Below are 13915 nucleotides of genomic sequence, written 5' to 3'. Positions count from 1 at the left end.
CAAGCTAAATTTCATCTTCCCAACATCAATGATAATTCTTAGCTTTTACTTTTTATAGACATTGGTACTGAGAATGTGAGCCACACAATTCCCCGGGCAGGAAAGGAATTTTATTATGGCATTGCCACCCAGGTTTTGGGTCTCTTTTCAAGGTATATGCTAAAACACACAGAGTAGTTTTGTATCACATTTAGTGATCTGTTCATGGACAGTCTTATCAGACCAGACCCACTCTGTTTTGTTAAAAGCAAGAATGAAGTTGCCCTACTTGCCTACAGATGCACTGTCACCCACTCTCTCGAACCTGTTTATTTGCTGAGGTTTACACCAACGTTTCAAACGTCCCTTGATCTGACTCCCCGTACATTTTCACATTCTGCTTTAAGGCATCATTGTAAGATATGGGGGAGGGGTATGGCTTGCTCTTGTAAAGTGGAAGAAGGATGCACATGGAAAGGAACACTCAGAAGTCACTTTCTTAGGGAGGAAAGCTGACCTTTGGGAATTCCCTAAAAGTTCTCTGTGACTGGCTATAATTTTGGAGAAGTCCCCAAGGGGCTCTCACTGTGCAGGACACTAGTTTTCTGGTAGCCAGTGTTGAACGTACCATAGATGGCAGAAGAGTTGGTTAGTTGGGGATGTCCATTAGTGGCACTTTATCCAGAGAGAAGAGTATTTGAGGTCTTAGGTGTTCATCATCTGTGTTGTGTCAAGAATCTACAATATGAATATTGAAATCACTAGAAAAATCCTGCTTTCATAGTATCCTTTGAATCCTGCATTCAGAGTTGGGCTTTTTTTTTTTTTTTTTTTTTTTTTTTTTTTTTTTTGGTCCCTGTTGTGTTTTTCCTTGAAGGAAGCAACAATTACTAATTTTTCTTTTTTTTCCGTCCCCTTTGGTCTTTTCTACTTTCTGACTGTAAGTCATTCATAAAGCCCAACAGATGGGGGATACCTGGGTGGCTCAGTGGTTGAGTGTCTGCCTTCAGCTCAGGTTATAATCCCAGGGTCCTGGGATCCAGTCTCGCGTTATGCTCCCTACAGGAAGCCTGCTTCTCTCTCTGCCTATGTTTCTGCCTCTGTGTCTCTCATGAATAAATAAATAAAGTCTTGGAAAAAAAAAAAAAAAACAGATGGCTTAAGAGTTCCTGTTCACTCAGCTAAAATGTTCATGGTATGTTTGGTGCATGAGATTATTTTTCTTGTGTCCTCAGCGCATGAGAATGCTGTTCTAATGTAATATATAGATTTTGGAAAACTTAACAGCTCCAGTTACAAGGTTGGCCATACAGTCACAAAATGAATTTTACAATTATGGCTCCCCTCCCCCTTAAATAAAATTCTTGTTTATGGCACCTAAATTCTAGGCAATTGCTTTCCTAAATTCCCTCAACCACCAGAACCAACCCGTAGTGAAATATCTACATCTAGAGTTGTCAGAAACTAGATGAAAACTGTGGGAACAAAGCTCATAATACTGTATCAGTGAGCATTTGGATTTTGCTTTGGATGTAACTGAGACACGTGGGACTCGCCGAGGTAGTACGTTCATTTTTCTAACTGCTTATTTGTCCTCTTTCAGGTTTCATTTCCAGGGGCCATGTGGTACCACTCTTCCTGAAGCCCTGGCTCCTCATGAAACTGGCAATGTTTCTTAGTTGTCCTGGGGAAAGAAGAAATTGTAGTATGTCTAAGTACTTGGGCCACACACAGAGGAGAACTGATCGTGGGGACCGTGAGCTAAATACTGGAAAATCTAGAAATACCATCAGATTCCCTGGCTGGAATCCCCCCTGATGCTAAGTAAAGCAACAATAGCAAACACTCTTAGGAGAAGTTAGAGAACAGCCAGGTTAATGCATGTTCTTTCATGTGAACTTAAACCTAAGCTCTCTCCTATGTGTTTGGTTGGCTATTGGAAACATTTTGTGATTAGATTATCTTTTGAAAAAACTAATTATCCTGATTGTGTTGTTTCGATCTGGACGCAGAAGTATAGGGGTAAAACCTTGGTATTTCGGATTTTTGCCAAGTTGTGGTGGAAAATAAAATCACTCTCTACAGTAGGGCATTTATTGTATAAAGATCTGACCCCCGCCCAAGAGATGTCTTTGTGGGAGGCTTTTCCTTTTTAGCGTTGACCTTGTTCGGCTGCATTGCCTCATAGTGTGTGGGATAGCTGACAGTGAGAAGTCATGCAAGGAAGGAAGAAAAAAGGAGCATCAAGACAGAAAATCAGGATGGGAAAATAAATGATGCAAATATATGGACTCCAAGGATAAACACAGCTGCTTAAAATTGAGGGCTGGCCTCCTTAGCAGCCACGGAGGACAGTGAGAGGTGATGGGTGATGGTTGTCTATTTCCCAATATCATAAACACAGAAGCATACGGTCCCTGCCAGGCCCACCAGGCCTTCCCACTGAATTCAGAAGGGTTTCCCTTCCTCCCCCACTTTATAAACAATTATGCTGATAATACCTTGGAGTTAAGTAGTAAGAATGCAGCTCTCTGCTCAAGCCTCACCACCTAATGCAGCCCCCGGGGCCCTTGGAATGCCTGGTGTCCGGCCTGACTGGGAGGAATGGCCTTCAGTAAACAGCGTAGGGAAGCCACACAGACCCGGGTCCCTTGGATCAGGTCGGCTCCCTGGGTGATGACACATCTTGCCTCGGCCCCTTTACAAAATTGCATTTAATGTGACACCCTTGGCTTTTGTTGAAGTAGGCAAGACACGGTCACATAAAACTGCACTGCTTTTTCAAGTCACAACTTTTAATAAATCCCAAAGGTTCTTTGCCTGGGCAGAGTGGGGATGTTTGTAACTTACAAGGCATAGGGCTCCTGAGGGCTTGATTCACCTTTTGCTGAGTAGGTCAAGGCACTTACACAGAGGGGGCCTCTTCTAATACAGTTTTTCTACGTGAAATACCATCATCATTGCGCTTCTCAAAGTTAAATTCAAACACTGGCCTAGTGTTAACACTGGTAAAAATCAGCACACTGTCTGGATGAGTCTAAGCATATTTTTAATCTGTAATTTTCCATCTGCCCAAGGCCCCAGTATTTTGGAACTGTTCCTTTGCAACTCCTCATCCTGGGCTTTTGGTACCAGCAACTTTTTTGTTGGTTGGTTGGTTTTTGTGCTCTGCCATTTTTGTTCATGTTTTGGTTAGAGAAGATGAAAAAGTTGAAAGTACAAACTGTGACAATTTAATGTTTACTGAATGTCGACCTATGATAGACGTTAGAAATAAAGTGATAAGTAAGATGATGGACATTACCCTCAAGGGGTTCAGAGTGGTTGGAACAACTATTGTGTAAACTATTTTTTTTAAAAGATTTTATTTATTCATGAGAGAGAGAGAGAGAGAGAGGCAGAGACACAGGCAGAGGGAGAAGCAGGCTCCCGGCAGGGAGCCCGACATGGGACTTGATCCAGGGACCCCAGGATCACACCCTGGACCCAAGGCAGACAGACGCTCAACTGCTGAGCCACCAAGGTGCCCCATGTAAACTACTTTACAATGTTGAAAACTACAAGAAAGAAATTTGTGCAAGATTCAGAGGAGATCGCAGTTAGAGATGGAGCAGGCATGGGGTAGACGTTAAGGTGCTTGAAAGGCTTTCAGGATGCCTGGGTGACAGTTCTTGACTATAAATAGTTCCATGTGGAGGAGTGTCAGCAGGGGATGTACAGCATGTACAACTGCATGTGTGCAGCAGCTTGGTTTGTTCAGAGACTGATGAGTCATTTCATGTTGTATAATAGGTGGGAGAAGACAAACAGATCAGGAAGGGCTGTGGATGCCAAGAAGTGGAATCTACCTGGGGGATGGGAGGATAGAAGCAGCGCTGGGGTTGCGGCCACTGAGTAACGGTGAAGTCATTCTTCAGGTTCAGGGTTTGCGTTGGACCAGCCAGTGTTCCGGGTCCTGGGGTTAGAGCAGGGCCCCAGGTAGGGTCCTCTTCTCAGGGGGCTTATATCCTAAGGTGGGAGTCAGACGATTAGCTGTCAGGGAGTGGTGTTGGTGATGAACAGGTGTGCACAGTCCAGGGGCAGGTGGTGGCCGAGGTCGCCAAGCCCACGTTTGGTGCTGGGCACTTGTTGAAGCCTGCATCTATCAACTTGTTTCCATCAGTGCCAGAAAGACCAAAAAACATGTCCTGTTGCTATAGCACAATTTTTCCCTTCGGAATGCCTCTTCTTTGGAGAGCGGGGAGCGAATGGAGCCAAATCTACAAATACTGGTTCATCAGATCGAATGTGAAAATTATTAAGGGGCGATCTCACTAAACTGGAGTTTGGGAGTTCGGCAGGGGGAGGTCTCACGCTCTACCACTTGCCCCCTCCCCTCCCCCCCCACTTTTTAAAGACTTTATTTATTTATTCATGAGAGGCAGAGACCCAGGCAGAGGGAGAAGCAGGCTCCCTGCAGGGAGTCCGGGATCATGACCTGGGCCGAAGGCAGGCGCTCAACCGCGGAGCCCGCAGGTGCGTCCCTACCACTTGCCGCTAATCCACGGAAGGGTGGGCGGACCCGGCGCGTGGACCCTGCGGCATGTGCCCCGCAGGAGCAAAGGCTCCCCTTCCCACCCGAGGAGCCGTCCACTTGTAGCCGCGGTTTACTCCGGTGGCCCTGGTTGGACAGCGAGCCCTTCGAAGGGCGCCCCAGCCCCTCGTTTGCCTGTGGTGCTGCCAACAGCTTCCTTGCCTGGGATGGCGACTATTTTTTCTAAATACCCCCGTTTTTGCTGGTAAAATAGCAGGTAGTCTTACTTTTTTAAGGTTAACAAGACCGGGTGCTGCGGCCCCTGGGGCAAGGTCGTGACCCCGGGGTCCCGGGATCGAGTCCCGCGTCGGGCTCCCTGCATGGAGCCCGCTCCTCCCTCCGCCTGGGTCTCTGCCTTTCCGTGTCCCGCATGAGTAAATAATAAAAATCTTGAAAACAACAAGGAACAAGAGCAAGTGGCTCCCGGAGCTCGGTCACCGGGCGGGTGGTCGCCGGTTTCTGGGTCACTGGGCCGCACCGCGTAGGCCCGCCCGTCAGCGTCCCCGTGGAGGAGGCCTCGCGGCGGCCCTTCCCTTCCGGGGAGCGAGCCCCATCCCGACCCGGGCGTCTGGCCCGCCAGGACGGGAGGAGCCGGCGGCTCCCCGCGCGGGGAAACCTCCCAGGGGAGGGGGCGAAACACGCCCCTGCGCTCCTTAGGCCACGCCCGTCCCCGCTCTGCGCGTGCGCACACCCCTCCGCCGCCGCGGCCGGCCCCGCCTCCGCAGGGGGCGACGCGACGCAACCCACGTCGCTTGCTTTACACGTCACGCGGCGCTTGCGCGTTGCTTCCGGGTCAGAGGCTAGACGGTCGGGCGCCGCGCGGGCCATGGTGCAGCTCCGACCGCGCGCGTCCCGCACCCCGGCGTCGGCGATGGTGGACGAGGGCCAGCCCGCCTCCGAGGAGGAGGAGGAGGGCGCGGAGCACGGCCTGCTGCTCGGGCAGCCCAGCAGCGGCGCGGCGGCGGAGCCGCTGGAGGAGGACGACGATGAGGACGGGGACGACGAGCTCGACGACGAGGCCCCGGAGGAGCTGACTTTCGCCAGCGCCCAGGCGGAAGCTCGAGAGGAGGAGCGGCGGGTCCGGGAGTCGGTGCGCAGGTGCGGAGCCCGCGGCGGCCGGGAGGACCGCCCCGCCCCGCCCCGCGCGCGCCGCCCCGCTCACGTGTCGCCCTTTCAGGGATAAGACGCTGCTGAAGGAGAAGAGGAAGCGACGCGAGGAGCTGTTCATCGAACAGAAGGTGGGTGGAGGGCGGGGGCGTCTCGCTCTCAGAGCCCGGGGCCGGTCCGGGTCCCGGGGGTCTGGGGCGCTGCCGCCGTGCGCCGGCTGAGGGCGGGGGTGGGTGGGCCGACTGGCGGAGGCCGGGCGTCCTTCCCGTCCGTGCCCGCCCACCGCGACAGCCCGGCCACCACGCGTCGCCGAGGCGGCGTCCGTAGCAGGCCCGGCTGCCGCGAGCGGTAAGCGAGGTACTTCGGGAGCCGAGGGCGGCGCGGCCGAGTCCGATGGCCGCGCGCACTGACGCGTGGTGGGCGGGGCCCGGGTGGGAGCGCGGAGGGGGGCGGGGCCTGGGGTGGGAGCGCGGGGGGCGGGGCCTGGGGGTGGGAGCGCGGAGGGGGCGGGGCGAGGGCCGGGGGATGGGAGCGGGAGCGCTGAGGGAAGGGGCGGGGCTGAGGGTCTCAGGGGTGGGAGCGCGGAGGGGCGGGGCCCAGCTGGTGAGTCCGCGGAAGGCTGTCGTCCTTCATTGCTGATTAATTTTTAAATGTTTTTTTATCAAAGAAAAGAAAACTACTTCCAGAGGACGTTCTAGAGAAGTTAACTGCCGCCGGACAGACTGAGTGAGTAGCGGATCTTGCCCCGCACACCTGCCTGTGAGCCTGTGAGGCGGGCACGTGTATTTGAATCCAGTGTAGTAGCGGCGGGAACACAATGTTCTTGTCATGCCGACGTCTTTGAGGGCAGCCCGGTGGCTCAGCGGTTCAGCGCCGCCTTCAGCCCCGGGCGTGGTCCTGGAGGCGTGGGGTGGAGTCCCACGTCGGGCTCCCCGCTCCCGGCATGGAGCCTGCTTCTCCTCCTGCCTGTCTCCGCCTCTCTCTCTCCTCCCGTCTCCCTCTCACCTGCCCTTCCCCTTTGTCTCTCATGAATAAATAAATAAAACCTTTAAAAAAAAAAAAGACCTCTCTGAAGTCGGTGGGAAAGGTGGAGGGCGTTGGGCCCACTGGCGGCGTGTACCGCGTGTGTGTCCCGTGGCGGACTTCGGCTCCTCCGCCGCGGACCCCAGGGTGTTGGGTCAGTGGATGCGTGTGCTCCTGCCCGTGTGCTGAGCACAGGGTGGGTGGTGGGGAATAAAGTAGCGTGTGGACACCGCGCTGAGTGGAGCGGCCCACGTGCGTCCACCACTCCCGAGGGTCGCCCGGTCCCGTCCTTGCCTGGGCTACGACCGCTTCCTTTCTCGGGTCATTCAGCAGCTTTGCCCTCTGGGGAGTGGTTAACGGCGAATGCTGCCGTCCTCCTCTTTCTCATCCCGTGAAGTCAAACCTTAATGCATTTAGACTTCCAGATATTTGGTGGTGGTTTTTTAATGCTCTTGTTTTTCTTTTTTTTTTTTTTAAGATTTTACTTATTCGTAAGAGAGAGAGAAGCAGAGACACAGGCAGGAGGAGAAGCAAGCTCCATGCGGGGAGCCCAACATGGGACTTGATCCCAGGACCCCGGGATCACTCCCCGGGCTGAAGGCTGCGCTAAAGTCTTGAGCCACCCGGGCTGCCTGCCCCTTGCTTTTTCTAAATACTTTAAGTTCAGAAGTTTAATAGTCCTGTATTTTTTACCTAGGCTGCTGTTATCAAATTTTCAGTAGAGGAACGTTTCCAAAGTTACTCAGATCCAGAACATACTAAACCTACAAATGCACTTGGTGGCGTAGTGCCCTTTCCTCTTCAGAAACCGAGCTCAAATGTCACCTCTTCCTTCTCTTGCTCCGCCCACCCCATCAGCTCCTCCTCCGTATAGCTTTTCTACTGTGCAAGTGCTTCTGTATGGGACACTCCTGTCTTGTCAGCTTGGTCTCGCCCTTTGACCAGTAGCCCTCAAGTCTCATCCTTGTCTCCATTTTGCATTTGTGCAACTGTTGAATTAATCCTTTGATTTCTCCCAGTAGAATGAAGCTGTCCTACCACCTTTCACTTTGAATATCGTTATATAGCTCATTTTTTCCTTAAGTCTTTACCTATTAACCACAGCAGTCTGCTTCTGTTGAGTCTGCTAATAAGCTTTCACAGCTTACGCTCTGAGGTGCTCCCATGCTCGTATGTACTAGCCTGGGAATTGGGAGCAGTGCATCAAGAGGGACTTTCGCTTTCCAAAACTGATTAAAGAGCCGAGGTAAAAAATTGAAGATGTTGGTAATGAAAGGGGGGAGATCTTATTTGTAAAGCCAGATGAAATTGTGTAATCCGTGATCTTTGCTATGTGCCATACCAATCAGTATTTTTGTTTTTCCTTAGCATAAAGAAAGCATCAGGAAAGTTGAAAGAAGGTATGAACTATTTTAAGTAACTTATGTAAGTATCAAGTGCATTTGCACATATTTGCAGCCAGATGTTCCTGGCCCTGGGAGAGTGTGGCATAGGCCTGGCCCCAAGGATAGCTTAGGTCAGTTCTCAGTTTCTTATAAATAAAAATTGCATCCAAATTGGTAGAGTGGATGTTTAAAGTAAACTCCAGTAAATGTTCCTGCCTTATTTTTACATAAGTACTAACTAGAAATAAAACTCGATTTTTTAGCTAATTTGAAGAAGAAAAGTGATGAAGACTATGAAAAAGGAGGAGATTCCAAGAACACTAAAGAAAAAGTACAAAAAATACAGTCTGTTGGGTAAGGAGAGTCTTTTCACATAGGATGTAAAGGTAGCGGGAGAGGGTGAAAATATGAGCTTAAATGGAGAAAGATTTTAGTTAGGAATAGTTTCCAATTAGATCCTCTCTGGGAAAACTAGTTCTGATACTTATATAAAAATATTTACCTACGAAAAAATGGTGGTCTGTTTCTAGTCAAATAGTCCTGTGATTTATTCATTATCTGTGCATATACAAAATTAGGACCTGGAGTTTTTTCAGTTTTTGAAGTAACAAAAATGCCTTTTATTTTCAAAGTAAGCACATTTTCAGACTTGCTCATTCTGACCTTTTGTGTTGGTCACCAGCCAGAATAAAAGCTACTTGGCTGTAAGGCTGAAAGATCAAGATCTGAGAGATTCAAGGCAACAAGCAGCAAAGGCCTTTATACAAAAATCTTTGTATGGTCCGGGAACCAACAGAACTACTGGTAATTTCTTTAACACAGTTTCTTTTATTTTATTGCAAATTAAACAAAGAAATGATAAATAATTCTCTCTTCTTCTAGTAAATAAATTCCTGTCTCTTGAAAATAAGAGGTTACCAGTGAAAAAGGCTGCGGTCCAGTTTCTTAATAATGCTTGGGGTAAGATCCCACATTATTCTTAGTTTTTTATATATCGAAAAATATTCTTTAAGGAGACAGTAAATAATCTTGACGCATCAGTTTTTTTTCCTTATAATGGCTCCTATATTTATATGCTAAAGTTGCTTCTGAAGAATAGATTGGTGTGGTCTGTACGTATATCTACTATGAAATCTGATTTAGTAGACCTAATTTTAGTATTTATATTCATAGAAACTTGAAAACTTTTGAATTATTTCTTGAGAATTTTGTATTTAATATCCTTATTGCATAACATTTTCTGTTTTAGGGACCCAGAGAAAACAAAATGCCAAGAGGTTTAAAAGACGGTGGATGGTCAGAAAGATGAAAACTCCTAAGTAGTAAAGCTAAATGAAGAGTGAGAACTTGTACATATAGAACTTAGTTATGTGGTGTAAAGAATTCATTTTTCTGAAAGTCTAATAAATCGTTTGTAAATCACTGCAAAAATCCTCGGTCTTTTGGGGGAAGCCCACGATCACATCACATGTCATCCTTCCAGACTACAGTTATGTCTTGTCATCTTTGAGGGTTACACTGGAAGAAGAAACTGTTTAAAAGGAATTATATTCCTTTCTATATAACTAAAAGCCCATCTCCCACCCCGCGGTGTCGGGTGCGCGGCAGGAGGGGCAGGGCCAGGGAAGTGGACGGTGACCGTTCTTTCAAGGGCAGCTCTCAGATGCCTTCATCTTGCAGATGCTTGATGAGAATCTGTTTCATACAACACAGAGGAGGGAAGAAGCAATTGAAAGTGCAATATTGGAGTATAATAAAAATTCCTTAAAACTCAAGCCTTATGTACAGTTAATAGTCAACCGCAGGATATGGTTATCTTGGTTAAGTGTTCTTTAACCGCTCTGGAGGATTTGCTTTAGGGGAAGGCCACGTGCCAGATTTTAATTTTTACCAAAATAGGAGATAATTTCCTGTTTTCTGTCTGCAGCACCCACAGCATCAGGCTCGACCCTAGCGCAGAGAGGCCGACACACTGAAGGGAGTCTTAGGTTGTAGAACTCTGATCTAGAGTAGGAACCGTTCATTGTGTTTGCTCTAATCTCATGTTAATCAGAAGTAAGTGGGCACCTTATATATAAACTCCGCTGACACTCTAGTATCTGTAATAGTAAATTTTTAATGGCTGGTTAATTATATCACTACATTTTTATTGCAATATAGTACTCATTTAAGCACTTAAAAATGGAAGGTGTACAAAGATTAAATTAAGACACGGTAAATTGACTAAATATTTGGTTTTTATATAAATAAAGGTCATAACCACACTGTTGACATGTAATACTGTTATAATACAACAGTTGAACTTGTGAGTCTACGACAGAAGTCGTCTGTAGTTAAACAGGAAACAAAGCTGAAAAGGACCATGTTAAAACGAAACTACTGGGACTAACAGGTCGGGATTGTAAGTAGCAACAGACATATTCACTCAGCTCCTGAGTATTTCAAGTTTTACAGTACACATTAAAAATGATTTCTTCCATCAACACTATAAATTCAAACTGTCAGATGTTGATGCGTTTTGCAAGTTACACTGATTGAATGCTGAGATGGGAGCGGGGGTTGGAGCATCTCCCGATTTGAAGTTTACATCACCCACATGCTAACACAAACACAACTTGTTCTGTTTCCTTCCCCCCTCTCCCCCAAACAAAGGCGGCAGGATTTTTTGGTTTCTTTTAGGTCATTGTTTTAAAGGATTTGTGATGATCAATTTGAACGTCTGAAATTCAGTAATATTTAACTCTTAGACAACTAAGAGGTCAAAGATGGAAAATAATTTCTCCTAACACCAAGTTAGAAAATCATTTGCATCATGCTGTAAACTAGGAAGCAATGTAAAGCGACAAAAACCTGTCCCCAGTACATAATTAAAAAAATCTAAATTTCAAATCAGCAGAGCTGGTCTACTTCCATGTTGACTATATGCCACAATAGACGTGTGAGCTCCTTAAATGCATAGCTAATGTAGGTAGTCTTCCACTGTGGCAAATGCACAGGATCCGATTCCCGATCGAGCCATCAGACCTAGACACTGTGTGGCCTGTCCCATTGCGAGGGCAAGTGGAGGTTGCTTTGGCAGATTGTGGGTTTCTGAGGAAAAACGATTCAAAATGAAACAGCAGTTAGCAAGACATTTTCTAAAAACGGGGAAAATACTGCCTTACCTTAAAGATTACTGATACCTACGCTGTTCTTCATGACCTAACTAGCGATGGTAATTTCTAAGCAAATGAGGATTGTGTTGGACATGCTACTCTGGATGATGCGGGTATTGGGTATTCAACTGTTAAGAATTCTTGCAGATTTAGACTTAAAGCTTTAGATACTTAAAGATGTGATTTCTTACCTGCTAATTCAGTGAGGAGTAAGGAATATTTAGTGTTCCTCAACTTGACTAAAGTCAGTTGACTTAACCAGAAAAAGACACCAGGTTTTCAGTAAAAGTTCACTGTTGGATTCTACCCCTTTTGGGGAGAGGACCCAGCTGAGGCTGTCTCCAAGGCACTTCGGTGAGTGTTACTTGGGTTTCTGGGGGCAAATGGTGTTGGCGGCCATAAGAGGCAACAAGAGCAAAGCCACCCTCTAATCTCGGAGGGAGTTAAATTTATAATTGGTAGATAAAATATTTTAAAAATTGCCAATAAATTAGTTTTCAGGATCATACATACCATACCAGAAATTTGTCAGACAACTGTAGTACAAATGTAGTTAATCACCAAAATCTGTTCTTTGCCATAGATGAAAAAACAAATTACTGGTGAAAGTGGCCAACCACTTAGCAGCTGGTGATCCCTTCTTGGGTAGAGATGTCCACATTTTAAGTTTATGCAGATTCCCAATTTATAACAATTACTAATCAGTCTTGTAGACACAGTTGACAACAAAGGGCAAAAGCCGTGACACTGGCTGGTAATGCTCCATGACTAGTTCTACTCTGGATTCCAAGTTTGCAATGTGGCGAGAGAAAGAAAAGTTCCAGAAGGAATGGAGCCCCCACCTCCAAATAAAAAGCAAATTCAGGATTTAAAGGCACAAGAGAAAATAGGATCAAGAATGTAAGAATGACTTAAAAAAAAAGAAAAGAAAAAGAATATAAGAATGAAATAATGCAAAAAAACAAAAAACAAAAAACATACAGATTAGTCAGGAAGTATGGTTTGGAAAGTGGTCCGTGGGTTAGGATTCAGTCCTGGCTATTCTTTGTCAAGATACTTGTTAAAACTTTGATAGTGGTAAGCATTTTTTGCCAAGTCTAATATAAGCAGGACTGGCTTTTACAGTTCTGCCTGGAGTCAGGAACAATTTTTATACACAAAACCATCATAACAATAAAAACTGAAAAGGAAACATCTTTTCAAAAATGTTGCTTGATGCTTTATAGGGAAGTAACCTAGCTCGAAGGTAGGCATCTAAGAGGTACTTTATTATAATTTTCTTGCGGGGAGGGGGGTAGCGGCAGCATGTGGTTTAAGCTAAATCTTTATAATTTTTTTGGATATAGAACTTGTAGGAATTAATGTGACAACTTTAAGCACTAATTAAAGTTGTAAAATATCACGATATTTATAAATGCACATTCACCCACAGCAATTAATCTTGTCATTAATTTTGTAGGAATATATGATTATAAATTTAAGTACTATTTATAGCTGAACCTACATACTACAAAATACATAGCACAGTAATACATATATCTTGCATAAGGGTGCTAAAAAATTTAATACCTAATAACTGAATTCCTTTAAAGAACCCAAGATATAAAAAACTGTCCTAAGAAAACTAGTTCCTCCAGAAATTCTTTCCAGAAGATGTGGTATATATACACAATGGAATATTACTTGGCCACAAAAAAGAATGGAATCTTGCCATTTGCAAAAATGTGGATGGAGCTAGATAGAGGGTATGCTGCGAAGCAAAATCGGTCATAGAAAGACAAATATCATGTGATCTCACTCTGGAATTTAAGGAAACAGATGAACATATGGGAAGGGGGAAAAGAAAGGGAAGCAAACCATTAAGACTCTTAAAGATCGAGAGCTGAGGGTGGATGGAGGGAGGTGGGTGGGGGATGGGCATTAAGGAGGGCACTTTCATGATGAGCCCTGGGTGATAAATCACTGAATTCTACTCCTGAAACCAGTATACACCATATGTTAACTAAAATGTAAATGAAAATTTGGAGGAAGATGAGAATAAAAGCAAAGAAATGAAAATTCTTTCCAAGTCGGAGGGATACCTAAATACGAAGCAATTAAGCCTTCATGATTACCTATCACAGTAATTTCAAAAACACTGTAAGCCAGAATTTGCCCTATAATCCCAGCACTGCTAGTACATTCTATTTTTACCAATCAAGTTAAATGAATCTCATATGACCTAAGAGAATACAACACATTATCCAAAGAAAATTCACATTATTTTTTATTTACAAATTCTAAATTTAAGAAAACACCACAAAAGATGCCTTTAAAAAAAACAAAACTGTTCTCATTCTAAAACCTCCATTATGTATACTTAATACACAATGAATTAACAGTCGGCCCTTGAGAAGCAGGGGTTTGAACTGCATGGGTCCACTTCCATGTGGGTTTTTAATATCGTTACAGTATCATAGATGTATTTTCCCTTATGGTCGTCTTCCTATCTTTAGGTTTACTATAAGAATAAGGTGTAAAATGCAGGTGACATACAAGATACGTGTTCATCAAGTGCTCATGTTATTGGCAGGGCTTCCAGCCGAGAGCGGGCTATTAAGTTTTAGGGGAGTCAAAAGTTATATGCAAATTCTTCCAAGGTCAACTGCACTTAACTCTGTAAGAGCAAATAAACGGACTAATAAGGCTCAAAT

General features: G+C 45.6%; 3 protein-coding genes across 5 annotated transcripts in view; 2 read left to right on the top strand and 1 right to left on the bottom strand.

Annotated features, from left to right (window-relative positions):
* The window catches only part of SIRT5 (sirtuin 5), a 37746-nt gene extending 35680 nt beyond the window's left edge, over window positions 1–2066 (top strand). For 2 of the 3 annotated variants that reach the window (XM_077886424.1, XM_077886425.1), the window contains one exon: window positions 1583–2066. In XM_077886424.1, coding sequence (XP_077742550.1) covers window positions 1583–1797 — 215 coding nt within the window. In that variant the 3' untranslated portion in view covers window positions 1798–2066. The remainder of the gene's footprint in view (window positions 1–1582) is intronic. The other variant, XM_077886426.1, reaches the window with a different exon arrangement.
* Window positions 2067–5339: 3273 nt separating this feature from the next.
* NOL7 (nucleolar protein 7) lies at window positions 5340–9498 on the top strand. The gene is made up of 8 exons (XM_077886427.1): window positions 5340–5650; window positions 5730–5790; window positions 6327–6385; window positions 8051–8082; window positions 8331–8421; window positions 8750–8871; window positions 8950–9027; window positions 9317–9498. Exons 1-8 carry the CDS (start codon window positions 5379–5381, stop codon window positions 9388–9390), a joined length of 789 nt encoding a protein of 262 aa, XP_077742553.1. The 5' UTR covers window positions 5340–5378; the 3' UTR covers window positions 9391–9498.
* A 665-nt stretch (window positions 9499–10163) lies between these two features.
* RANBP9 (RAN binding protein 9) overlaps window positions 10164–13915 on the bottom strand; it is a 93194-nt gene continuing 89442 nt past the window's right edge. The window contains exon 14 of the mRNA XM_077886423.1: window positions 10164–11157. Coding sequence (XP_077742549.1) covers window positions 11027–11157 — 131 coding nt within the window. The 3' untranslated portion in view covers window positions 10164–11026. The remainder of the gene's footprint in view (window positions 11158–13915) is intronic.

This window comes from Canis aureus, chromosome 37 (genome assembly GCF_053574225.1).
Source record: "Canis aureus isolate CA01 chromosome 37, VMU_Caureus_v.1.0, whole genome shotgun sequence".
In the NCBI taxonomy this organism is placed as follows: domain Eukaryota; kingdom Metazoa; phylum Chordata; class Mammalia; order Carnivora; family Canidae; genus Canis; species Canis aureus.
Note: the sequence above shows the minus strand (reverse complement) of the source record. Positions and strands in the feature narration are given on the sequence as shown.

Coding starts and splice junctions, on each gene's coding strand:
- NOL7 (XM_077886427.1), top strand. CDS start 5,379: ATGGTGCAGCTCCGACCGCGCGCGTCCCGCACCCCGGCGTCGGCGATG. Junction 5,651..5,729: donor GTCCGGGAGTCGGTGCGCAG/GTGCGGAGCCCG, acceptor TCGCCCTTTCAG/GGATAAGACGCTGCTGAAGG. Junction 8,872..8,949: donor GGGAACCAACAGAACTACTG/GTAATTTCTTTA, acceptor CTCTTCTTCTAG/TAAATAAATTCCTGTCTCTT.